We start from the raw sequence: 25496 nt of genomic DNA, 5'->3' as shown, positions 1-25496 counted from the left end.
GTCGCTACACACACAGCCCGGAAGTGAAGGCACTTCCGGCTTCAGGGTGGAGGTGGGGGGGCAAGGAAAGAGCCGGAAGGAAAAGGAGAAAAGAGCAACAATATCATTGAGTGCTGTGTGTGTGAGAGAGGGGCAGGATAGAAACCCTCCTCCTGCCTCACCATGCGGCTGTCCTGAGCTGTTTTTCCAGCATCAGACTCCCTCCTTGTCAAGTGAGAAGCAGATGAGGTAGGTTACCCTCGCTGGGGGTTTTCACTTTGTTTCTTACCTCCGTTTACGCTCAGCGTTTTCACCAGCATTGACTGAATAGGTTTTAACTAGGCAGCAGTGGGTACGACAGATGCTGGAGATTAGAGTCTAGATTAGAGGGGGGTGCTGGAAAAGCAACAGCAGGTCAGGCAGCATCCGAGGAGCAGGAGAATCGACGTTTCGGGCAATAGCCCTTCATCAGATTCATTCCTGATGAAGGGCTTTTGCCCAAAAGGTCGATTTTCTTGCAGTGCTTTTCCAGCACCACTCTAATCTTGACCCTGAATAGGTTTTAAGCCTATTCCAGTCCCGTTTTTTCCCCCTCGCCCCGCTTGTTTTTTTTTTAAACAGAATTGGTGATAGTTGATGATTTTTAAGGGGAGTGAGCGGACGCTGGTTTCGGGATGAAGAAGCAAATCGCTATCGGCAACTGAAAGGTTAATATTTTAGCTGGGAGCTGTGGCTTGACAAGGGAATGGGAGAACTTTTGAAAGTCCATTATTTGGTTGTGACTAAGTGGTGGCAGTGAACTTTGACTGAACTGTGCATTTTCTACTTGTATTTTATTGAGTTTTTTAAAAAAACTTCAAATATCAGATTTGAGGGCGAGGAACTGGGCTTTAATTTTGTCAGCATTAGTTCCCACTTACTCTTCATGAGAAATTATTTGTGGAGTAAGATAATTGCTGTTTTGTGGGTGGGTTTTGTTGCTAGTGATCATCTGTTGGAATATCATGCTGTCATATTTTCTGCATTATGGTAACTCTACGCTGATGAAGGGCTTTTGCCCGAAACGTCGATTACCCTGCTCCTCGATGCTGCCTGACCTGTGCTTTTTCAGTACCACACTCTCGACTCTGATCTCCAGCATCTGCAGTCCTCGCTTTCTCCTAACTCTACGTGACAGTTTGTCGTACTTTTGTTTATTTGCTTTAATCTCTCCCCAACTAGAGCTCACTATCTCAAAATCTTGTATTTCCTTCATCATACTTCCTCTTGTTGCATGCTAAAATAACAAGTCATTTAGCCATCTGTTGCCTGCCATTGTGCCCATTGTAGCTAATTCTGCTTTGTGTATGCCTTACCGTTTTCCCTTTACTTTGCCCAATGACATTCTTGTCATCAAACGAATTTGAGGAGGTGACCAGAGTTGGAATGTTCATTTAATTGCTTTCCACACAATTACTAGCCTCACTTAGCTTTCACCATGTCCTGTTTGTTTCAATATACAGCATCTGCAATATTTTCTTTTGTTTTCATGCTTGATCTGCAGTTTTCAGTATAATAAGGCAGAATTTATGTGAAAATTGCACACATTAAGTTAGTCTGTCAGAGTTCACAATGGAGCAGACTGTTTCCTGTTTGTGGTAGGAATAGCCAAATTGTTTTGTGCTTTCTTATTTTATACAGCTATGGAAGGTTCAAAGTCTTCAAGCTCCACCATGCAAGTGAGCTTTGTTTGCCAGCGTTGTAGTCAACCCCTAAAGCTGGATACATCCTTCAATGTTTTAGATAGAGTGACAATTCAGGAACTCACAGGTAAGAAATTGCAATACCTGTATATTTCCATTATTGTTAGTTTTTAAGTTACTGTCCTGTCTCTAATTCTGTAGGCTGAGAGTTCAAGTCCCATTCGAGTCTGAAATTTAAAAATTTGATTTGACCCTCAGTGCAGCCCTTTCTTGCTACTATTTAAATCAGCGATTCTGGTTAGCGGCCCCCATCTAGAATCATAGAATTTTACAGTACAGAAGGAGGCCACTTGACCTATTGTGTCTGTACTGGCTCCTGAAAAGACTACCAGCTGGTCCCGTTGTCCAGCCCTATCTCTGTAACCCTCTAAATTCATCACTTTTAAATATATATCCAACTCTCTTTTGAAACCTCCACCACTCTCCGAGGCAGTACATTTCAAATCATCATAACTCTGTGAATAAAGAGGTTTCTCTTCATGTCGCTTAGTTCTCTTGCTGATGATCTTGTAACTGTGATCCTGAATTACTGACGTACCAAATAGTGGAAATAAAATATCCTTCTTTACCCTGTCAAAATGTGTTCATAATTTTGAATACCCAAATAAGGTTATCTCTTGATCTTCTCTGGTCCAAGAAGAATAAGCCCAATTTCTCTAATCTAAAATCCTTCATTCCTGCGATCATTCTCATAAGATTTCCTTTGAACTCTAACCTGGATTTCAACTTCCTTTCTTAAATAAGATGCCAAGAGCTAAATGCACGACTCCTAATGTGGTCTGACCATTGATTTATAGACATGTAGCATCACTTGATTGTTTTTACATTCTCTGTCTCTAGTTTTATACCCAAGGATCCTGTAAGCCACCTTAACAACTATTTTAGATTACCTGGCCACCTTCATGTGAACCCTGAAGTCCCACTGCTCTTCTATCCCCTTAAAGTTGAACCATTAAGCTTGTATTGCATCTCAGTGGTTCCTCTCCCACAATGCATTACCTCACATTTCTCTGCACTGAAATTCATCTGCCAGGTGTCTGCCCATTTGGCCAACTTGTCAATGTCCCTCTGAAGTCACTCAGCATCATCCTCCCAATCCACTAATCTCCTTATCCTAGTATCATCTGCAAGTTCAGAGATTTTGCCCTCAATACCCATCTCCAAATCACTTATATAAATTTAAAAAGTCCCAAAATGGATCCCTGGGGAACATCTCTCTCAACTCGTGTCCAGTCCGGGAAATGCCATCTGTGACTATCGTCTTCCCCATATTTTAGCCAACTTCTAAATCATGCTACTGTTAATCCCAAACATTTCTAAATTGCTAAGGAACCTGTCATGTAGTACCATATCAAATGCTTTCTGAAAGTCCAAATATACAACATCCATGGCACTGCCCTCTACCACTGCCTTGAAAATGAACTTTATTATAGACATGAACTACTCTTGATAAAGCAATGTTGACTCTCTGTATTAATCTATTTTTCTCTTGGTGTCTATTTACCTTGTCCTGTATTCTGACCTCCATCAGTTTTCCCACTTGATGTAAAACTGACAGATTGGTAGTTTCCTGGGTTTTCCTTTGCTGCCTTTTTAAACATGGTGTTATATTTGCAATCCTCCAGTCTCTTGGACTCGTCTTGCGTTCAAAGTGGCCTGGAAAATTTCAGTCAATGGCTCTACAACTTGTTCCCTTACCCCTCTCAGCAATCTTGGATGTATCCTGTTTGACCTGGCTACTTCTCTGCCTGGAATGCTGCCAACCTTTCTGGCACCTCTTCTTTATTTACATCAAATCCCTACTGCGTTGGGACAGGCCCTTTGGCCCACTAAGTCCACACCAATCCTCCGAAGAGTAACCCACCCAGACCCATTCCCCATTCTATTATCCTATAATTACCCCTGACTCATGCACCTAACCTGCACATTCCTGAATACTATGGGCAATTTAGCATGGCCAATTCACCTAACCTGCACACTTTTGTGGATTGTGGGAGGAAACCGGAAAATGCAGACATGGGGAGAATGTGCAAACCCCACACAAACAGTCGCCCGAGGCTGGAATCGAACCCTGGTGATATGAGGCAGCAGTGCTAACTACTGAGCCACTGTGCCGCCCCTTAGTTTATCGTATACTATTTGGTTGCTCAAAACCCCCATTTTCAACTGAGCCATTGTCACCATTTTCTACTTTGGTAAAGGTAGAGCTAAATACTCACTTAGGATCTCTGCCATAGACTTTGCTTCAGTGAGCAGCTTACCCTGCTAATTCCTTGTGGGACCCACTCTACCCTTCATTAATCTTTTGCTATTAATATGTTTGAAAAACATTTTACTATTTGCTTTAGTGCAGCCTGTTAACTTTCTCGTTCCAGCCTTAGCCTATTTCTTGTGTTTTAACTACTCTTCCGATTTCTATTATCATAGAATCCCTCCACTGCAGAAAGAGTTGCAGTTGGCCCCTTGAGTCTGCACCAACCCTTTGAAGAGCATCTTACACAGATCCAGTCCCTGTCTTCTCCCTTTAACCCAAGCATTTTACCATGGTAAATCCTCCTAACCTGCCCATCTTTGGGCTATGGGAGGAAACTAGAGCACCCAAAAGAAGCCCACACAGATACGGGGACAATGTGCAAACTCCAAACAGACAGACAGTCACCCAAAACTGGAATCAAATCCAGGTCCCTGGCACTGACAGCAGCAGTGCTAGCTGCTAAGTCACCTAATGATATTGCTATTATTATTCCTGTAAACACACGCCTCCTTTTTCTTTTATTTTCTCATCAATATCCTCAGTTATCCAGTGAACTCTGGCTATAGATGCACATAATTCTCATGGGTATGTACTTCTCATGGGTATGTACATACATCTCTCTTTTGAAAGTCTCCCATTTTCCATCCACAAAATGTTTCCAATCAACGTACTCCAGTTAAAATTTTGAACCTTTAAAATCTGCCCTTTTCCGCTCTGGGATCTTAATCCTTGACTGATTTTTAAAATCATTTTCTGACTTAATTGTAATAAGGTTCAATATTGCTATTTCTCAAATGCTTCTCCACCCTTACGTTCTCCACTTGGCCTGCCTCATTTCCTAGGACCACATTCAGCAAAGCTCCCTCCCTGGCAGAACCGGAAGTGTCCTGTTTTAGAAAGTTCTCCTGCACACATTGCAGGAAATTTTCCCCTTCACGCACCATGCCCTGCCTTTATTTCAGTTTGTCCAAGGGTAATTAAAATCATCAATTATCACAGTCCTGCAAATTTCCTTAATCTGCCTACAAATGCTCCCTTCTATTTCCTCCCCAGTATTCGGAGGTCGAAAATAAATAGGCAAAAAGGTGCTTGCTACCTTCCTATTTCTCATTTCCAACGATATATATTCATATCCACCATAGCTACTTCCAGCTTGGAGAAAAAGATCCCAAGAAGTGTTCATTCCGCTCTTTCCAATATACATCCCTCAATCTATATCATAAAAGCAAATTTATCTTCAAAGTTTGTGAGAAGATTTGTAGCTCGGGTGTTCATTGTTGTGGTTCTGTTCGCCGAGCTTGGAATTTGTGTTGCAGACGTTTCTCATCTCTCTAGGTGACATCCGTAGTGCTTGGGAGCCTCCTGTGAAGCGCTTCTGTGATGTTTCCTCCGGCATTTATAGTGGTTTGTCTCTGCCGCTTCCGGTTGTCAGTTCCAGCTGTCCGCTGCAGTGGTCAGTATATTGGGTCCAGGTCAATGTGCTTATTGATAGAATCTGTGGATGAGTGCCATGCCTCTAGGAATTCCCTGGCTGTTCTCTGTTTGGCTTGTCCTATAACAGTCGTGTTGTCCCAGTCGAACTCATGTTGCTTGTCATCTGCGTGTGTGGCTACTAAGGATAGCTAAGGACAAACAACATGAGTTCGACTGGGACAACACTACTGAAGTTAAAGCTGCTTATAGCAAGGAAGTGCAGAAAGCCCAAGGGAGTGAATCTTTAGAATAGTTGGCATATTCTGGACATATCATGAGACCAAAGAACTATAATGTTTTGAGTAGGAATTCCATGAATGAACAGAAATGTTATTGTCGTGACAGGGCTTAGGAGAACAGAGAAGTGGGCCCTAGGATGTAGTAGTTTAGATTAGAGTGGTGCTGGAAAAGCACAGCAGGTCAGGCAGCATCCGAGGAGCAGGAAAATTGATGTTTCGGGCAAAAGCCCTTCATCAGGATCTAGTATCTTTTTTGAATTTAGTCCACACCCCTACCTCCATATATCATCAGGTTTAAGTCCTAAACTGGGAAGACTACATATTTATTTTAATGAATTCTAATAAAATAAATGTTATCATTCACTTGGATACAACTGCAAATTTCTATACTACTTAATACAAGAAATATTTCAGACACTTGATGAATCAGTGGGGAGATTAGTGAGAAATACTTGGGTTTTGTCAGCAAGGAGGAAGAGGCATGCATTTCAAGAGGGATTTTTAGAGCGTCAGGCCTGGTGATTGAAGGCAGTGGTGGGGGGAGGGAGGGAGGGAGAGGGAGGGAGGGAGAGAGAGAGAAAAATGAGTGAAAGAAGCTACGGAAATGTGTGTGGAATAGCATGATAGAAAAGTCATTCAAGAAGAGTGAAAGTACAAGTTTCATCATAAACACTTTGAATGAAGTGCTATACAGGAGCATAGGTGATATTAATGGTAACAGTGCCTTGAGACAGGTGACTCTCGGGTACTGGCTCAGCTTTATGCAACTTTTTTTAGAATGTAGCCTATCCTTTTCCCTTTCTCAAAAAATGTATTCTAATCATTCAGGTACGAGCTGATATCCAAACCTATCGTTTCATAGGGAATTTTAAAAAAAAGTTTAAAAGCAATTAATATTAAAAGACCAGTATGCTGAAAGTTATCCTATTTTTTTTTCCAGCCCCTTTAGTTACAGTTACTCCTGTAAAACCAGAAGAAGATAGGGTGGAAAATGGTAGCTCTGCAGAGGTAAGAACCGAAGTAGCTGTCTTTAAATAAATTCAATTAAATTCGATTTTCGTTGCTGTGTATCTACTTTTTAATTGTTAAATATGCTGGTATGTTGTGTGTTGCTGAAATATACTGAGTGCATCATGTCCTGGGAATAACCTGTGGAGGTAGTAAATGTATGGATTGTGCCATGTATAAACAACATTGTGAACCTTTTTTGTATTGGTGTGTGTGGTGGTATTTTACAGCTGCTTTATGATACATTTTTTAAAAAAACGTTCGATTGCACTTTCCAGATAGGCAGATCACTTTCTTTTCTGTAAAATTGGAGCTTTTAAGGGGAGGGATTTGCTTCACATCCAAATTATAGAACAAACTAGAAAAATGCAAATAATGAACACTTCCAGAATATCTATTTTGCCACGTGGAATGTCAGAATGGAGCAGTGCTGTCTTGGAGATGTCATTAAATGTGGCCATTGAATGTCAAAGTCAAGAGTGTGCTGCTGAAAAAGCACAGCAGTTCAGGCAGCATCCAAGGAGCAGGATTATCTTATGAGGCTTGTGGGCCGGGGGGCTGAGAGGTAAATGGGAGGGGGGGGTGAGGTAGATGAAGGTGGGTGTGGAGCGGATAGATGGGAAAGGTGATGGACAGGTCAGGAAGGTGGTGCCGAATTGGAGGCTTGAGACTGGGGTAATGTGGGGGAGGGGAAATGAGGAAACTGATGAAATCCACATTGATCCCATGTGGTTGCAGGGTCCCAAGGCGGAATATGCAGCATTCTTCCTCCAGGCGTCGAGTGGTAATAGTTAGATGGTGGATGGGGCCCAGGACCTGCATGTCCTTGACAGTGGGAGGGGGAGTTGAAGTTTCAGCCACGGGGTGGTGGGGTTGGTTGGTGCGGGTGTCCCAGAGATGTTCTCTGAAACGATCTGCAAGAAGGCGTCCCCTCTCCCCAATGTAGAGGAGACCACATCTGGTGCAACGGATACAGTAGATGACATTGGTAGAGGTACAAGTAAATTTCCGTCGGATGTGGAAGGATCCTTTGGGGCCTTGGATGGAGGTTAGGGGAGTGGTGTGGGTGCAGGTTTTGCACTTCCTTTGGTGGCAGGGAAAAGTGCTGGGAGTGGGGTGTGGGCTGGTGGGTGGAGGGAAGAGGATCTGATGAGGGAGTCCCAGGGGTAATGATCTCTCCGGAATGCTGATAGGCGTGGGGAGGGAAATATATCTCTGGAAGTGGTGGAGAATGATGTGATATATGCGGACTTTGATGGGGTGGAAGGCGAGGACCAGGTGAGGTTCTGTCCTTGTTGGGTTGAGAGGGGTGGGGTTCAAGGGCGGTGGTGCGGGAAGTGGAGGAGATGTGCTGGAGGGCATCATCAACACATGGGAAGGGAAGTTGTGATCTTGGAAGAAGGAGACCATCTGGGATCAGAGGAATTGGGTATAAGGGATGGTGTTTTTACAGGAGATAGGATGGGAGGAGGTGTAGTCTAGGTAGCTGTGGGAGTCGGGCTTGTAGTAGATGTCCATAGTTAGTTGGTCACCAGAGATGATGGGGAGATCCAGGAAGAGGAAAGAGGTGTCTGAGATAGTCCAGGTGAATTTGAGGTCGGGGTGGAAGGTGTTGGTAAAGTTGATCAACTGTTCAACCTCCTCATGGGAACACAAGGTGGTGCCGATGCAGTCATCAGTATAGTGGAAGGACAAGTGGGGGCTGGTGCCGGTCCAACTGCGGAAGATGGACTGTTCCACGAAGCCAACAAAGAGGCAGGCATAGCCTGGTCCCATGTAGCTGCCATGGTTCCCCTTTTGAGTTGGAGGAATTGGGAGGATTGGAAGGAGAAGTTGTTGAGGGTGAGGACCAGTTCAGCCAGGCAGGTAAAAGTTGGAAGAATACTAGTTGGGACAGCATGCCAGGAAGAAACGGAGGGCTTGGAGACCTTCGTCGTGGCGGATCAATGTGGACAGGGACTGGATGTCCATGGTGAAGATGAGGTGTTGGGGGCCGGGGAAATGAAAATCTTGGAGGAGGTGAAGGGTGTGGGTGGTGTCCTGAATATAGATGGGGAGTTCCTGTACTAAGGAGGTCAGGACTGTGTCAAGATAGGCAGAGGTGAGTTCAGCAGGACAAGCACAGGCTGAGACATTGAGTCAACCAAGGAAGTCAAGTTTGTGAATCTTTGGTAGGAGGAAGAATCAGGCAATGCAGGGTTTCAGGTTGACATTCACATTGAATGTCAAAGATCCTGTGGTTCTGCAGGGGGAACAGCCAAGATTCTCTTGGTGTCTGGACTATATGTCTCCAACCACTAATACCACCAGAACAAATTAATTAGTTATTAATTCAGTTGTGTTGTATGTAAAGTGATTTGGCTGCAGGACAATTATTTTATTTCAAAGTAATTCATCCAGTAAAGTGCTTTGCACTGTTTCAGTTGAAATAAGGAGCTATTTGTATCGATCTTTTCTCTCCAATAATTTATTCTGTAATATTTCACAAAATATTATTTTAGTTTTGACACAGGCAAGAAGGAGAGATGAACATGATTTTTACTGTTTTCCTCTCCTATCTATATAGGTTTTAAAACCTAATTTCTTTATAACCTTTTTTCCTTTTAAAAATAGGTGGTGGTCTGTTTCCCAAGCAGCCCAATTTAAAATGATCTACAGCAAGTTCTTTAGGATTAAAACAAAGTAAGGTTTATTACTGCATTCAAAAGCCAAAGGAATGGTTTGTGATGCATACTCTCTCACACATGCACACAAGAAAGGAAAGAGGAGGGGTGGGAGGGGAGAAATAAACCAGACTTATAGGAGATAGTGAGACCAGAGACAGGTGCTTAGCTAAGGTGGGAGGTACTTACTCCTGATATTATAAACAGATTATCGAACAAAAATCAAGCTGTATCCTAGAAGGAGATTTAAACAAACCAGCAACTTCAGTCATGTGACTAGTTTTTGGTTAAACCGCTTAACTAATCGGTTTTAATGTCCTGCCCCCATCTATTGTATTTTGGACGAGGTATGTGAAGTTGTTGGGGCCATATTGAACAATAATGGACTTCAATGGTCTCCTTTTTGCTCAGAACTGACTGGGATAAACATATCGTATATTAATCCTTGATGTTGGCTTGGGTGGAATGGTCATACAGTGCAGAGTATCATATGCCAGGAAGTGTTGAGTTCACTTTTGTCCAGGTACTTGCTAGAAATTTATGGAAGTAGCCAACTTGCTCATTCTGTTTGATAGCATCCATTTTAAAATCAAGCAAGAGTTCATTTAAAGAAAATTTAAGCATTAGAATATTATATGAAAATCTTTCTCTTGCCCTCTGAGCATTACAGTTTTAAAAAATAAATTGTGTTCAAAACATCCAACAGTTGGTCTTCATATTGGCTTCACTTAAGGTGTTTTATTTTTTAGGAAGCTTGCAGAGAAGGTAAACCAGATAGTGTTTCCAGAAAATATATACCTCCTGCTCGGTAAGGACATACAATTTAACTTTCTATGTACTAAACCAAGTCTTAACTTTGCTTTCAGCTTTTAAATGGTGATTAATATATTAAATTCGGCCATGCTGATGTTTCAACTTATGTTTCACATGCCTTGATGCAAGGTGATGTATCATGTGATATAAGTAGAACTTTGAACTTCATAAGCTGGGAGGGAAGATTCGAGGCCAGGTCATTTGGCTTGTTCTTCCATGTTTCTTTCTTCTGGTTTAAGAATATTCATCAAAGGGGCATGGATCCAGTTTGCTCCATGGCACCTTGTCTTCAAAAATGGGGAAGAATAAGTTGAAAAATTTGATGTTAAAAAATATCCTACAATGTAGTAAAATAGTATATTTTCAAATTAGCATTTTACTTTTTTTTTTGATGATAGTATTCTCTTCCAGAATTACCATGATGTTCTATTGAGCATGTTGTTTTGCATGTTGTGGTGCTGAGGTGTACAGGTTAGAAAGATCCTACTTTTGAAATCTCTTATGCTGATACTGAAGGGATAATAAGAATGCTATTTATTATTTGCATCATTTAGAACGAGGATGAGTGCTTACTTATTATTGTAAACCAGTGACACATGGTGGAAGTGAAAATATCTCTTAAATTGAAGAGAGGATGTAGCTTTGTCAAGGTACAGTTGTTGGGTAGTTGTACTTGTTTTGGTGCAAGGTTCACTAGATTGATTTCTTGGATCAAGAGATTTTGAGAAAGTTGCATATCCAGGGAATGACAAGAATGAGAATAGTGTGAAACGGGTAGAATGCTTGATACTATCAGGTTGGATTTTGAAAGCTATTTCCCCTTGGTGTCGAGTCTAGAACTAGGACTTAGTCTCAAAGCAGGGCAACATTTACAAACAAGATGGGGAAAAATATTTACTGAAGGAGCTGTTTTCTTTAGAACATTACAGCGCTGTACAGGCCCTTTGGCCCTCGATGTCGTGCCGACCTGTGGAACTAATCTGAAGCCCATCTAACCCACACTATTCCATTCTCGTCTGTGTGCCTATCCAATGAACTATTAAATGCCCTTTAAACTTGGCGAGTCTACTACTGTTGCAGGCAGTGCATTCTATGCCCCTACTACTGAGTAAAGAAACTACCTCTGACATCTGTCCTATATCTATCATCCCTCAATTTAAAGCTCTGTCCCTTTGTGCTAGCCATCACCATCCAAGGAAAAAGTGTCTCCCTGTCCACCCTATCTAACCTTCTGATTATCTTATATGGCTCAATTGTCACTTCTCAACCTTCCTCTTTCTAATGAAAACAACCTCAAGTCCCTCAGCCTTTCCTCATAAGATCTTCCCTCCACACCAGGCAACATCCTAGTAAATCTCTTCTGAGCCCTTTCCAAAGCTTTCAAATCCTTCCTTTTTAATGTGGTGACCAGAACTATACACAATACTCCAAATGTGACCACACCAGAGTTTGTACAACTGCAGCATGATCTCATGGTTCCGACACACAATCCCTTTACCAATAAAAGGTAACACACCATATGCCTTCTTAACAACCTTCTCAACCTGGGTGTCAACTTTCAAGGATCTATGTACCTGGACACAGAGATCTCTATGCTCATCTGCACTACCAAGAATCTCTCCATTAGCCCAGTACTCTGCATTCCTATTACTCCTTCCAAAGTGAATCACCTCACACTTTTCCATATTAAACTCCATTTGCCACCTCTCAGTCCAGCTCTGCAGCTTATCTATGTCTCTCTGTAACTTACAACATCCTTTGTCACTATTCACAACTCTATCGACCTTAGTGTCATCTGCGAATTTACTAACCCATCCTTTTATGCCCTCATTCAGATCATTTATAAAAATGACAAACAACAGTGGCTCCAAATCAATCCTTGCGGTACCCCACTAGTAACTGAACTCCAGGATGAATATTTCCCATCAACCACCACCCTCTGTCTTCTTTCAGGTAGCCAATTTCTGATCCAAACCGCTAAATCACCCTCAATCCCATGCCTCTGTATTTTGTGCACTAGCATACTATGGGGAACCTTATCAAACGCCTTAATGAAATCCATGTACACCACATCAACCGCTTTACCCTCATCCACCTGTTTGGTCACCTTCTCAAAGAACTCAGTAAGGTTTGTGAGGCATGACCTAATCTTCACAAAACCGTGTTGTCTATCTGTAATCAACTTATTCCTTTCTAGATGATTATTCTAGATGAAATCTTTGGAATTCCCTACTGCAGATGCTCTAATATTATTTATATTTTACTGAGATCAAAAGATGTTTGAGTAAGGGATGAAGGATATGGAGATAATTTCATAATACTATAAGAAATAGAACAGTTTTAGGCTGTTCGGCCCTTCGAGCCTGCTCTATCATTCAAAAGAATTATGGCCGAAACGACATTCCTCACATCCACTTTACTGCAATTTTTACGTAACCCTTTATTCCCCTACTGATCGAGAATCCATCTGTCTCAACCTTAAATGTACATGAGGACTCTACCCTCATAGCTCTCTGTGACAAGGAATTTTAAAGATTCTCAACCCTCCAAGAAACAATTCCTCATCTCAGTCTTAAATTGGCACCCCTTTATTCTGAGACTATTACCTCTGGTCTGAGACCCTCCTGTGAGGAGAAGCACCCTCTCAGCATTTACCCTGTCAAGCCCCTTAAGAATTCTGTATGTTTCATTGAAATCACCACTTCTCATTCTCCTGAACTCCACTGAGCAGGGTCTCAACCTAATTAGGCTTTGCTCATAAGACAATCCCTCCATAGTTTGGAATTCTGGTAGAAGATCAGTCATGATTTTATTGATGGAATAGGTTTGAAGGGCTCACCTGCTCTGCTTCTCAAATCTCATGATACCACTGTATTTATGTCTTGCACTTAAGTGTTTTGTATACTTTGAAATACAGTATACTCTGTGTATTTTGGAACCTTATCCGCCAGTAGTTAAGGGAAGAAGAGAAAATGGGGGAAAATCGAAAAATACCTCTATCTTACTCTTATTACCTTGACTTGTGTCTAAATGTTTGGACATTTCATTAAATGGTTTACAATGAATTTGTGAAATTATTCAATATTGCTGAATAGATGAAAATTATCATTTCAAATCCTAAATCAGGCATATAATTTAAAATACTTTAATAGTTTTCTTAGAAGACATTTATTCATGTGGTTAATTTAGACAAGTTATAAGATTCTTTGTTTATGGATGCAATGAAAAAATACTATGTTTTTATTTTCCACAATTAGTGGAACAGCATCTTCTAATTTAAAATAGCAGATGTGTTTTCTTGAGGTTTGAGATTATTTGGAGAATGGCTATAGAAGTTTAATCTTTTATAGGATGTTGTCCACAGAAAGTGCTAATAGTTTTACTCTCATTGGAGAAGCTTCTGATGGTGGCACAATGGAAAACCTAAGCCGAAGACTCAAAGTGAGTTTGTACTTTATTTGGTCTGATAACTATTCATCACTGTTTACTTGTGTATATAGCAAATATTTTCAAATTATACATTTTAGTTTTACAGCAAAACACTCTTGTACATGAAACAGTGTGTGTCTGTAAAATACTTTCAAACAGACCCCTCTGCTGCACTGATAATGCTAGGTCAGATTGCATAGTCTTATCCAAAGTTCGTGACAACTTCAGGAAATAATATTCCACTCAAGATTTTCAATATATGATGGCTATTTTTTAATACAGTTTATCTTTATTCAAATGAATTTGTAGACACAGTCTTCAGTGTGTTTTTTTTAAATTAAATTAATTTCAAAAGATAGAAATGCTTCTAGAACTTAGATTATAGAAACATTGGTAAAAATTGAATGGCAGATTTTGAAAAGAAACTTATTCTTCAAGTTGATTTCCCATTCCTTGCTCTGAGGTAGTCTGGGATCTGATTATAGTTGTGATGTTTATCATTAAGATGGAGGGGTGTAGGTTTCAGAAAAGGTCTCTATATTCCAGTTAAATCCCTCTCCTGCTTTGTGGCCCAGGAGAACTGCATGTTTATCCTGCTGCATATTACTTCTATGAAAATGGCTTTTACTAATCTTGGCCCATCACTGGGAAAAGCCCCACATTTGCTGAGCTGCTCAATGCAAATGCAGGACCGGTACCTGTTTTTTGGGAGAGCTTTGTGACCATCATAAGATGTTTAAGAACCCTTCCCCTTCACTAATTCTCTCTCTCTCTCTTTTCTTCCTCCTCCCCCCGCCACCACACCTTGCAGAGATTGAGAACATCAGGGCAAGTTCAGGGTGAGCCACCACCTGGGCTCAATGCAGGGTGAAATCCTGTAGGAAGGGAAAGTTGTCACCTTATTGTGAGGATGCTGGCATAGTGGTAATGTCACTGGACATAGTAATCCAAATTGTTAGGCAAATTCTGGGACGTGTTCAAATCACACCATAACAGGTGGTGAAATCTGAATTCAATTTCAAAAACTAATATTACTAGTAAGCTTGATGGTGACCACATAACCATTGCTAATTGTTTAAACCCATCTGGTTCACTAATGTCTTTTAGGGAAGGAAACTGCCATCCTTAGCTAGTCTGGCCTACATGTGACTCCATACCCACAGCAAAGTGGTTCACACTTAACTTTCTTAATTAAGGATAATCAATTAAATGCAGGCCTCGCCAGTGATGCTCACATCCCATGAATGAGTTTTTAAAAATTGCCAATGCTAGATCTTGCTGGGGGCATACTAGGAGATGTGCATGCCAGTTACTTTAATTGTGTCGTCCATTTAAATGTCGGAAATTCTTGAACTGGACAGGTGATGTCCTGTTGCTTCATGCTTGTCCATCACATGGTCAAAATAGGGATACAATGTATTGTCAAGCTTACTGACTCATTAAGACGAAGTCAAATTTTGTTACTTCCCACATTTTAATTTCTGTATGTTCTAAGTGAAAGATTAAAATTGTGTATATCATTAAATGATGTGGGTACTTGTTATTAAATAGGTGACCAGTGATCTGTTTGACATCATGTCTGGACAGACAGATGTGGACCACCCTCTCTGTGAGGAATGTACTGATACACTGCTTGATCAGTTGGACCAGCAACTGAATGTCACAGAAAATGAATGTCAGAATTACAAGTAGGTTACTAATACTATCTCTATTGTATCCAAAACTTATACAAGTATTGTCATCTAGATTACTTCCACTTGAAAAATATAAAACATTGATCAGAATCAAGGCCATCATGTTCCAGACATTTTAAAGCAGTTAAATGTACCCAAGAAAAAGTTTTTATTTAATACCTGAGAATAATATTTTCAAATCTACATTTCTGAAGCTGATTGTGTGATTTAGAGTTTTGGTGAAATAGAATCCACTTGACGAGGATGTTTATATGTTTTTGATGCAGGAACTGTTTAGAGATACTTGAACAAATGAATGAGGAAGATGAAGAGCAACTGCTGCAAGAGCTGAAAGCACTGAACTCCCAAGAGAACTTTTTAATTCAGGAACTTGAAAATGTAGAAATGAAACGGAAGAAGGTAGCAGATGATTTGGCTGAGGTTAGGGCAGAGACAGAGAGACTCCATCAAGAAGAAGCCCAGTGAGTAGACCAGGTTTTCATGTAAAAGTACAAAGCAGTATGCACAATAACTGATAGTGCATGATATTATTGCTTTCCTCACTAATAGTATGTATGAAACAGGCTTTTTGTTGCAAGATTTTAACATTCTTCTCTCTAAAACCAGAGATACTTGAGGAAAAGGGAGGTATATAATACATCCCAGATCATTTGCTCAACAATGACACTCAACCTGGTTCCAACCAGAAAAAAATCTGAAATACCGATGCATGTATAAAGATTACGTAAATTTCCAATCATTTATACAAGTGCAAATATAGTAACTAAAGAGGGATTCAGACATAAAGAGAGACTTAAAGAAATTGAGTGTTATTTTCATCTCTACATTATGTATACCAGTACCGAAGATTCATAGCACTTCTTCATTGTTTTGGTTCTTTTATTAGTTGCAGCATGAAATTGGTTCATTTTGAAAGTTTTCAAACTCTTTTAAACTAGAATAAAATGCAAGAAATCAGTCTTTTTTTTTTGCTCTTGTATGAATTGTTATGTTGAAGGTACCAGCGGGAATACTCTGAATTCAAAAGACAGCAATTGGAGCTTGACGATGATTTAACAAGTGTTGGCAATCAGATGCGATATGCTCAGATTCAGCTTGATAAACTCAAGAAAACCAATGTTTTCAATGCTACGTTTCACATATGGTAAGAACTAGTTAACTTTACCTGTTTTTTTATTAGATTCTCTACAGTGTGGAAACAGGCCCTTCGGCCCAACAAGTCCACACCGCCCCTCCAAAGTGAAACCCACCCAAATCCATTCCCCTACCCTATATTTACGCACCTAACACTGGGCAATTTAGCATGGCCAATTCACCTGACCTGCACATCTTTGGATTGTGGGAGGAAACCGGAGCACCCGGAGAAAACCCATGCAAACACAGGGAGTATGTACAAACTCCTCACAGGCGGGAATCGAACCCAGGACCCTGGTGCTGTGAGGCAGCAGTGCTAACAATTGAGCCACCGTGTTGCTCAATAATGAATTTTAATTGCTGTAGGTGTCATCCATAATCATCCTGTATTTGGATCAATATATTCAGAGGCTACATTTTGTTCATTTAACCTGAACATCCTGACTTGGGTAAGTCTGTGATGACACAATAGCATTTAAGCACATGTAGTCTCTTACGTGTGGCAGGACTGCATGTTCACCATATTGTTAACTTAGTTCCTTATACATTTTTGTTTGCTTTCCTGTTTCAACATCATACGAGGCTGGCTAGATTATTTTGAAGTCTTTATATTAATTTTTTTTCCCTTCCTTCACTAACTTGAGTCACGGACATTTCAGATCGAAAACGGGATGAATCATAGCTCACTTTTTGTTTGTACTTCTGTATTAACTTTTTGTTTTTCATTACTGGACAATATTAATTTCAGGCACAGTGGACAGTTTGGCACCATCAATAACTTCAGACTAGGACGTCTACCGAGTGTTCCTGTGGAATGGAATGAGATTAATGCAGCTTGGGGGCAGACTGTGCTGTTACTGCACTCACTGGCTAACAAGATGGAACTCCGATTTCAAAGGTGCATTTTGAAATTGCATAAAGTCTGTACCATTTGTGTAATGATGAGTTTTGAAGTAAGACCTGTTTTGCTTGGAATCATAAATGCCAAATGAAAATTGTCTTAAGAGTCTGAACAAAATTGACCTAATTCCTAATAAAACGTTTCAAATATGAGAAAATAAAACTGACAAACGAGAAAAAACTGAGTCTAGACTTCAGCATTTTTAAATAAGGAAATATAAAGATTATATTTCTGGTCCCCATTTTATAATTATTTTTGCTTAAGCATTGCTTGATGTAATCACAGAACTGAGAATTTATTGCTAACATTGTTTTTTGCTAATTTAATTATTTAGCATTTACATGATATGTTTTGGCAATTTTGCTATTTCATTATATTTAAATTGGCATCTTCACATTTCAGCTTCCTCTCTGTCCTTGAGATGACTCTCTGCTCAGGGATTATTAACATATGTGAAGTGGATTTCCCGGTCTTTGGAATTTGTGCCAGTACGGTAGAGGGTCAGAAATGTGCACAGAAAGTATGGCCTAATATCCCAAATATTGCAAATTTATTTTACTTGATGAACCTGTGCAGGGGTTACAAAAATATGGAGGAAGATTCCGTAGACGATTGATTAGGTCAGAGAAGGGATGACTCATTATTGAAGTAAAATAGGAGGTAGGAGATCATGCGATGGTGTCAAACTGGGATTGGAATCTCACAATCAAATAGAGTTCTGACCACTTTAGTTTGGTCTGAGACAGTTGCCAAGAGGGTTTGATTTTAAAAAAATTGTTCTTTCCAGTGAGAGAATTTCAGCACATTTGACACTAGAGGTCAGACCAGGAGTTTGACAACATATATATTGGGAGGGGAGGGAGCGAGACAACACCATCAGTGATGTTGAGTGAAGTACAATTGGATATTGTGGATATGTGTGGAATTTTTGATGTGGTTTTAATTTACAAAGTGTAGGTGAGGAACAGGAGAATACAGTGAATAATTCCTTTGAAGCCACTGTTAACATTGTTGTTGGTGACAGCACAATTGAAGGAACTTCTTCAGCAACTGCTACACATGTAAGAGTGAATCTAGGAGAAGTCTAGGTCCATTCAACTCTACCATGGAGAGGTGACTTTGGTTGCCTGGACTTTGGTCTAACACATTTTAATCAGTGTGGGGAAAATGAACTTCCACTTCAAACTATGCCCTGCTTTGTTTGTTATGTGTGATTGAAAGGGTTGAGAGTAACCCTTTCTGATGTAGAAGAAACAATTCTGTCATGAATGTTTTTCCCTCATCAATAAGTTCCAAAACACACCGATGTAAAGAATGCCTAAAAATTCAAAATATTTTAAATTGTCGAGTAAACACGCATCTTATACAAAATATTTTATCTGCTTTTATAGGTATCGTCTTGTCCCTTATGGGAATCATTCATACTTGGAATCACTTACAGACAGAGCAAAGGTCTGTACTGTGGTCGTAAACAGAGAAATGCCTTTGTGAAAATGTTCTCTTCTAGGTTCTAACAGTAAATTTAAAAATGCATTTTCTTTAAATGGGAAAACTGGCTTTTTTCAAAATGGTTTTCAGGAAGACAGAGTATTTGTCTTCCCCCACAGAGGAGAGGAGGGAGGATCAGACAAAAAGAATTAGGACCTGGGTTATTTCTGACCTTTTCAGAGACTTTGATTAGGACCGCTGAGTTGAAAGCTTATGGCTACATATAAAGTTAGCATGGGATAATCTCAATCTCAACACATTTCACCCAAATTGAACTCCACAGAGCAACTCATTTGATCTGAAGTTACAAGTTACATTTGGTATCTAAGATTACATTGAGGTATTTAGTTGAAGGAAATAATGTTTCATCCCATGCTGCAGATGACTTAAGTGTTTTAAGTTGACGTTAAGTGGAAAATAGCTTTCCACTTCTCCTATGCATTTTAGATATGTGTGTATATTAAACAATAAAATTATTTCACATGGGGAAATGTGCTAATATGTAAAAGTGATTTTATTACTTTAGTTCTCTTGAATACACTTGCGTTTGTTCATTTGTTTTCTTAAATATTATTTTTACAAGAATTATTTGAGAGTTTTTCTTTGGCTTTTAGGTGATTGTTGATTAAATGGATAGTTAATTTAAAAAAAACATATCGTGGCACTGTCATTGTAATGTAGCACAATGGGCCGTGTGTGGTGAAATGCAAGTTTGACATTTTTTTTCATTCACTAGTGACTACTTAGTTTTAGTAGCTTCTTTGTGGGGGAGCAGAATAATCCTAGGCTACCCTTGCATCACCTAGCAATCTATGCAAACCAGAATTCACCATTTTGTTTTTAGTTGCAGTTGTTATAGGGAATGGGAGAAAAGATGGTGCTTACCCTCATAAATTAAGAAGGATAGACTTGGCTTTTAAAAAATATTGTTTCTTCTAACTTGGTCATATAGGAGCTGCCATTGTACTGTTCTGGAGGATTACGATTCTTCTGGGATAACAAGTTTGATCATGCTATGGTGGCTTTTCTGGATTGCGTTCAACAGTTTAAAGAGGAGGTAGAAAGAGGTGACACTGGCTTCTGCTTACCATACAGGTAGATTATTAAGTACTTCAACCTAGTCTTGAATAATGTAAGAACAGTCAAATATTTCTGTTCCAAGGATGATATTACTTAATTGCATTCATAAATTTTGAGTTTACATATTTAATAAACGTTTTTATAAATTTTTTAAATAAATTATCTATTCTGCATTTGGAAGAAAACATCAGGAATAAATTGACAAACACAAGTTCTTTTACAGAAAACATCTGATAAGTCATTGTGTTTGGGTGTGACTGATCCTAAACTCTTCTTCACATTTGTGTTTTATTTAATTACTGACCCTCAAAACACTAATAATATTAATGACAATGTCCAAGGAACCAGGATTCTATTCCTATTGTATATAAAAGGGGAAACACTCAATTTACTGGTATGTTGTATCCCTGTCAATTTTGGGCACATTTAGCAAATTACATGCTATTTTTGGGGTCATCAGTGTTTGACTACAGTATACAATATGATGGCCCTTTCCATTGCTCGGATTTATTAATGCTGTAAAATTAGGATAACCTCCTTGTAAATATGGTATATATAACTGCTGCTCATGACGCAAATAAAAATCTCTCTGGGATTAATTTTTGCTTTACCTTTACTTTGAAGGAAAACTAATATTTCAGCAATTACATCCATTTGGAAATTTTCAAAGTCACTGCTTTGCAATTCCCCTCGCCTTGCCTTCAAATGTGACCATACCCCCATCTCCTTGGTAATACCTTATGGCATCTCCACTGAGGATCCTCTCTCGTAACTGTAAATTTTTTTCGAATTACTACTATTATGTACGCAAGTACTGTATATGATCTAAAAGATGTGATCAATTTGATATTCATTTTATAGTCCAATTTTATAGTTAGCTTTGTTAATTACAACATTGGGTGGCCAGCTTGAATTGCCTTTTCTTCAGCCACAAAGAGGAATAACCCCTATTCAGAACTTGATGCTTTAATATCATCATTTTATACTGTAGTTACTTCAGTAAATCAGACAAAGAAATAATCATTAAATTAACTAAGTTAGCAAAAATACAAAATAGTTTGAGTGTTGAATGAATAAAAGTAAAAGATTTGAGTACAGAATAAAGGTGTCTTGATTCATTTGTACGTAAGCTTGGTGAGAGGGGACCTGGTTTGGTTTGGTCTCCTTATCTGGGAAATAATATAATTCCCATAGAAGTGCAACAGACGTTCACCAGATTAATTCTTAACACGGTGGAATCATCCTATGAGGAGAGACTTGAGGATACTGGTTTGCATCCTCTTAAGTTAAGAAGCAGTGATTACAGTTTATAGTACACCTGTACAGAAAAAGACCTCTTGGTCCATGTCTGCTTCAGCTGAAAAATGAATTAGAATTAGCTTTATTGTCAGGTACTCACATGAGTACAATGAAAAGTTTAGAAGTCACCATGTACAGCACCATCTTAGATACAAAGGTACCTAGGTACAGATACTTAAGAAATATCAAGGGATCTGTACTTAAATTTTTCTATTTTATAAGAAGTCCAGCATAAGATTAAAATAGAAAAATAAAGAAATAAGAAATACATGATTTATAGGCATCCTATCCCAGTCCATGCCAGAGCCCTGCTTCAAGTCCAAACCTATTATGAGTATGTTGAAGTTTCAAAAAAACAAAAGAAATAACTGACTAGACAAGCTCGTGGGATGAGCCAAACAGTTTTATTCCACTTTCCAGCAGGATAAGCAGTTCAGGTGCCTTATGCAGACACCTTTCAAATGAGATAAGGGTGTCTGCCTTGAGCCTTTCAGGCCATCTGTTTCCTCCTCTCCCTTTTTAATCTTTCTATCAACATCACTGAAGCAGTCCATGTCCAAATCCAGGGTTCAGCTGAAAGGTGGAGAGTAACATTCATGATACTTAAGTGCCAAGCAATGACCATCTCCAATGGAACAGAATTTAACCATCTCCCTTGACATTCAATGGTATTAACATCACTGAATACCCCATTGCCAACATCCTGGTGGTTATCAGAAAATGAACTGGACTAACTGTGTACAGTGAGTAGAAGAGCAGGTTAGAGGCTAGGAATCCTGTAGTGAGTAATTTACCTCCTGACTGCCCAAAGTCTATTCACCATTTACAAGGGACAAGTCAGGACTGTGATGGAATACTCCCAACTTGTTACAACATTATTCAAGAAGCTTGATACCATCCAGGTCAAGGCAGCTACTTGATTGGCATTGCATCCATACTCTCCACTACAGACACTTAGTAGCAGCAGTGTGTACCATCTGCAAGGTGCATTGCAGAAATACGCCAAGCCTTCTTAGATAACATCTTCCAAACCTACAACCAGGGCCAGCAAATACATCCTAACACCACCATCTACAGGTTACCCTCCAACCCACTCATTATCCTGACATGTAAATATTATAGCTGTTCCTTTCAGTGTTGTTTTGTCAAAATTGTGAAATTCCCTTATTGATGGTATTATGGGTCTACCTACAGAACATGGATTGCAGCAGTTCACCATCTTGAGTACTACTAGGGATGTGCAAGAAATGCTGGACCTGCTAACAGCATCAACATCCTGATAGGTTTTTTAAAAAAAAAATACTACTAAATATATGCCTGAGTCACTAGCTTCTCTTCATGATCTAATTGAAACTTATCAAAACTCTTAGATTAGAGTCAAACAATGTTTCCCTTTTGGGGGTCTAAACTAGGAACACAGTCTCTGAAGGACAAGTCATTCTGAATGAGACGAGGGAGAATTTCTTCAATGAAGGTAGTGACTCTAAAAAAATTCAGAAACCTCAGCTGTGGAAACTGAGTATATTCAAGGCAGAGTTTGATAGATTTTTAGATGTCAATGATATCAGGACGTGGAGAAATAATGCAGAAGTAGTCAGCCATGATTTAGAATTGTGGAGCAGGCTAGATGGCCGGCTTCAATGTTCTTTCTTACTCAACTTAAAACTGAATTTAAGTAACTTGTGTAATACTTTTTTGCTGCATAGAATGGATGTGGAGAAGGGAAAGATTGAAGACACGGGAGGAAGTGGAGGATCGTATTCTATAAAAACACAGTTCAACTCTGAGGAACAGTGGACAAAGGCACTCAAATTTATGCTCACCAATTTGAAATGGGGGCTGGCATGGGTGTCTTCTCAATTCTATAATAGGTGATTAAATATTATTTCCTTATTGAATCCATACTGCTTTTGCTAAGCATTGTTCCAAGGTTTCATCCAATGTTATTGCCTGTCTAAGGTGATTCACTGTGCTTATATGTATGCTTTCCTTGAGAAATAAACTGTAAAATCATCAAATGTGACAAACTGGAGAGGTGGCTTGCACAGTGGGTTAGATGTTGAATGCGAGCATTTCAACCATGGACCTAGTTCCAAACCTGACGGAAAGAAAGTTTAGCTTTTAAAGTATTGTGTGAAATGAGTTTGGGTAGATCTAGTCTAATTCTGAATGAACATGTGGCAGTAATCCAAAGCTGCTTTTAGTGGCAATCTCATGGCAAAGTCGCAGAATAGCTGGTGAAAAATGGGGAAGGAATGTCACACTGGTACTGAAACAGAGTGCTGTTTTGATCATTTCTAGCATGTATATCTGACTTGATAACATTCAGTACCTGAAATGCAAAGAGACCTGTTCTGCAACATTAATGTCTCTTTTACCTTGATAAGCACAAATGGAAAAAAATACATAAAACAAGAAACAAAGTGACTTGTGTACTTTTTTTTTTAATTTGTGGTTGACATATGCCTGGATTTTGAGTGTAATATCCCAAATCACGATGTACTGCACCAACGCAATTGACTAATGTGCTTGAACAGACTGGAAAAATGTTGCTTTTTTTTAATGGATGCTAAATAATTGTAATATCTGAGTTGTGGAGGATTTCAAACCTAACATTGTTCCCTGTGATGTAACAGTTCAACAATGCCAAATTTTGATAGGCAAGTAGCTAAAGATTTTTGCTGTTAATCTACAGTTCATTCATGCCGTGACCTCTGAATCACATTTGAGTATGTTGAGGTGAGACTTCATAAATACGTACATTTTGGCATCAAGACGCTTTTATTTCATTGCACTGCTTTGAGTGCTCACCACTTAACCTGCAGCTGGGCTGGAGTATGTTGCATAGTTTGGTTGGTGTGGTTACAAGACATTAAGAAATTCAAAACTATGAACCACAAACAAGATGCAAGCAGTTTTTCATCAGAACCATGGGTTGACAATGCTTTTATCACACCAAAACACACTATTTTAATAATATATGTGTGTGTATATATTATATAAAGAAGTTTTATTTATAACAACTAATTTTGGCATGTTGTGCTACTGTTTGTCCAAGATGAAATGGAAACAACTTATTTTATACACTGGTGTTATGACTGACTGTAGACAAGATGCTCGTTCCAGTAGGGATACGACATTCACATTGAAGAATTAAATTTACCACTTAATCATTACATCGTTTCCAGAATCTGACCTATAGTGGATATTGTACAATAATATTATTTAGGCCAGATACAATATGCTTCTGTGAAACAGTATATAATTTCTCAGTAAAACCTGTCCACTGATCCTGTTGTACACTTGGTCTAGCTTTGCAATGTATCACTAGAAAACAAATGAAAGCTCTGAAACTGATTCACAAAGTTAAATACATAAAATAAATTTGAATGCCTGTTCAAAGCTCTAATATACTGTCTTTGACATTTAATTAAAAGTTATCTAAACAGTTTGAATGCATTTCAGGCATTTCTTTGTTTCTATCATAAACCAAGATCAGTCTTGTGGAATTTGACCATGTGGTGATTAGAATCACAGTCAAGCTGTTTTTGTTATATCATTTATTCATATGAATGGAGTGGAAATTTATTGATTAGTCATTGTTTATTCAGAAGCCTGTTGCGATTGTTTGAAGACAGAAGAAGGGTATGATGTTGTGTGACAGGATTTGGAATTGCCAGCTTATTAACATCTTGACTGTGTCATATCTTGCAAGATGGGATGTGAAATGAATAAATTTATACACAGGTGCATTGAGTATTTCTTATGAGATTGTCTGTGTGTGTGTGTTCCATAAAATAACGATGAAAGGTTGAGCACAAAATTCAGTTTCTGATTAAAACTTTACCACAGTTCATGTCGCTTCAAGCATCTTTCTCTATGCAATGCAAAGCTATACGTTCCTAAAGTATGAAGACATTGCACCTATGTTACTGTTAATAACTTCAGCTATAGTTTATAGTATGAATGTATTAAAAGATCAGTCAAAAAATGAGGAAGAATAATGGAATTATCATCAAATTTGCTCTTTATATCATCTCTTTACCAAACTTTAAAGTCCCAGAGGACCATAGGGCTACTCTCTTATTAGAGAAAGACAACTGATGATGGTTTAACCTGAGGGTCACTATGCCTTGAGCGAGGTTGAGAAGGCAGGACCTTTGTGGTGTCCTGAGTCATGTGGGAACTGAACCCTACATTACATACCAGCCATTCAGCCAAATGACCCCCAAACCATTGAGCAATTAGAGAACCACCACCAATGCCAAATGTTTTGAAACTTGTGATAATAACTGCATCT

General features: G+C 39.2%; 2 protein-coding genes across 6 annotated transcripts in view; one reads left to right on the top strand and one right to left on the bottom strand.

Annotated features, from left to right (window-relative positions):
• Positions 1–69: 69 nt before the first annotated feature.
• becn1 (beclin 1, autophagy related) lies at positions 70–24957 on the top strand. 2 transcript variants are annotated; one of them, XM_043674992.2, is made up of 13 exons: positions 70–228; positions 1660–1788; positions 6628–6695; positions 10108–10166; positions 13522–13612; positions 15152–15288; positions 15561–15755; positions 16292–16438; positions 17177–17326; positions 18721–18781; positions 19770–19912; positions 22903–23067; positions 23892–24957. In XM_043674992.2, the coding sequence occupies exons 2-13, from the start codon at positions 1662–1664 to the stop codon at positions 23905–23907; spliced, it is 1359 nt and encodes a 452-aa protein (XP_043530927.1). In that variant the 5' UTR covers positions 70–228; positions 1660–1661; the 3' UTR covers positions 23908–24957. The 2 variants fall into 2 exon arrangements, with proteins under 2 accessions (XP_043530927.1, XP_087833958.1); XM_087977832.1 differs by having other exon boundaries at positions 22903–24957.
• The window catches only part of cntd1 (cyclin N-terminal domain containing 1), a 29967-nt gene continuing 14645 nt past the window's right edge, over positions 10175–25496 (bottom strand). For 2 of the 4 annotated variants that reach the window (XM_087977834.1, XM_043674996.2), the window contains one exon: positions 21621–21769. In XM_087977834.1, the coding sequence (XP_087833960.1) occupies positions 21734–21769 (36 nt within the window). In that variant the 3' untranslated portion in view covers positions 21621–21733. Of the gene's footprint in view, positions 10459–21620; positions 21770–25496 lie in introns of those variants that run through there. The other 2 variants (XM_087977833.1, XM_043674995.2) reach the window with 2 other exon arrangements.

This window comes from Chiloscyllium plagiosum, unplaced genomic scaffold, assembly GCF_037043375.1.
Source record: "Chiloscyllium plagiosum isolate Xiang-an unplaced genomic scaffold, Cpla_swu_hap1 HiC_scaffold_32, whole genome shotgun sequence".
NCBI lineage: Eukaryota > Metazoa > Chordata > Chondrichthyes > Orectolobiformes > Hemiscylliidae > Chiloscyllium > Chiloscyllium plagiosum.
Note: the sequence above shows the minus strand (reverse complement) of the source record. Positions and strands in the feature narration are given on the sequence as shown.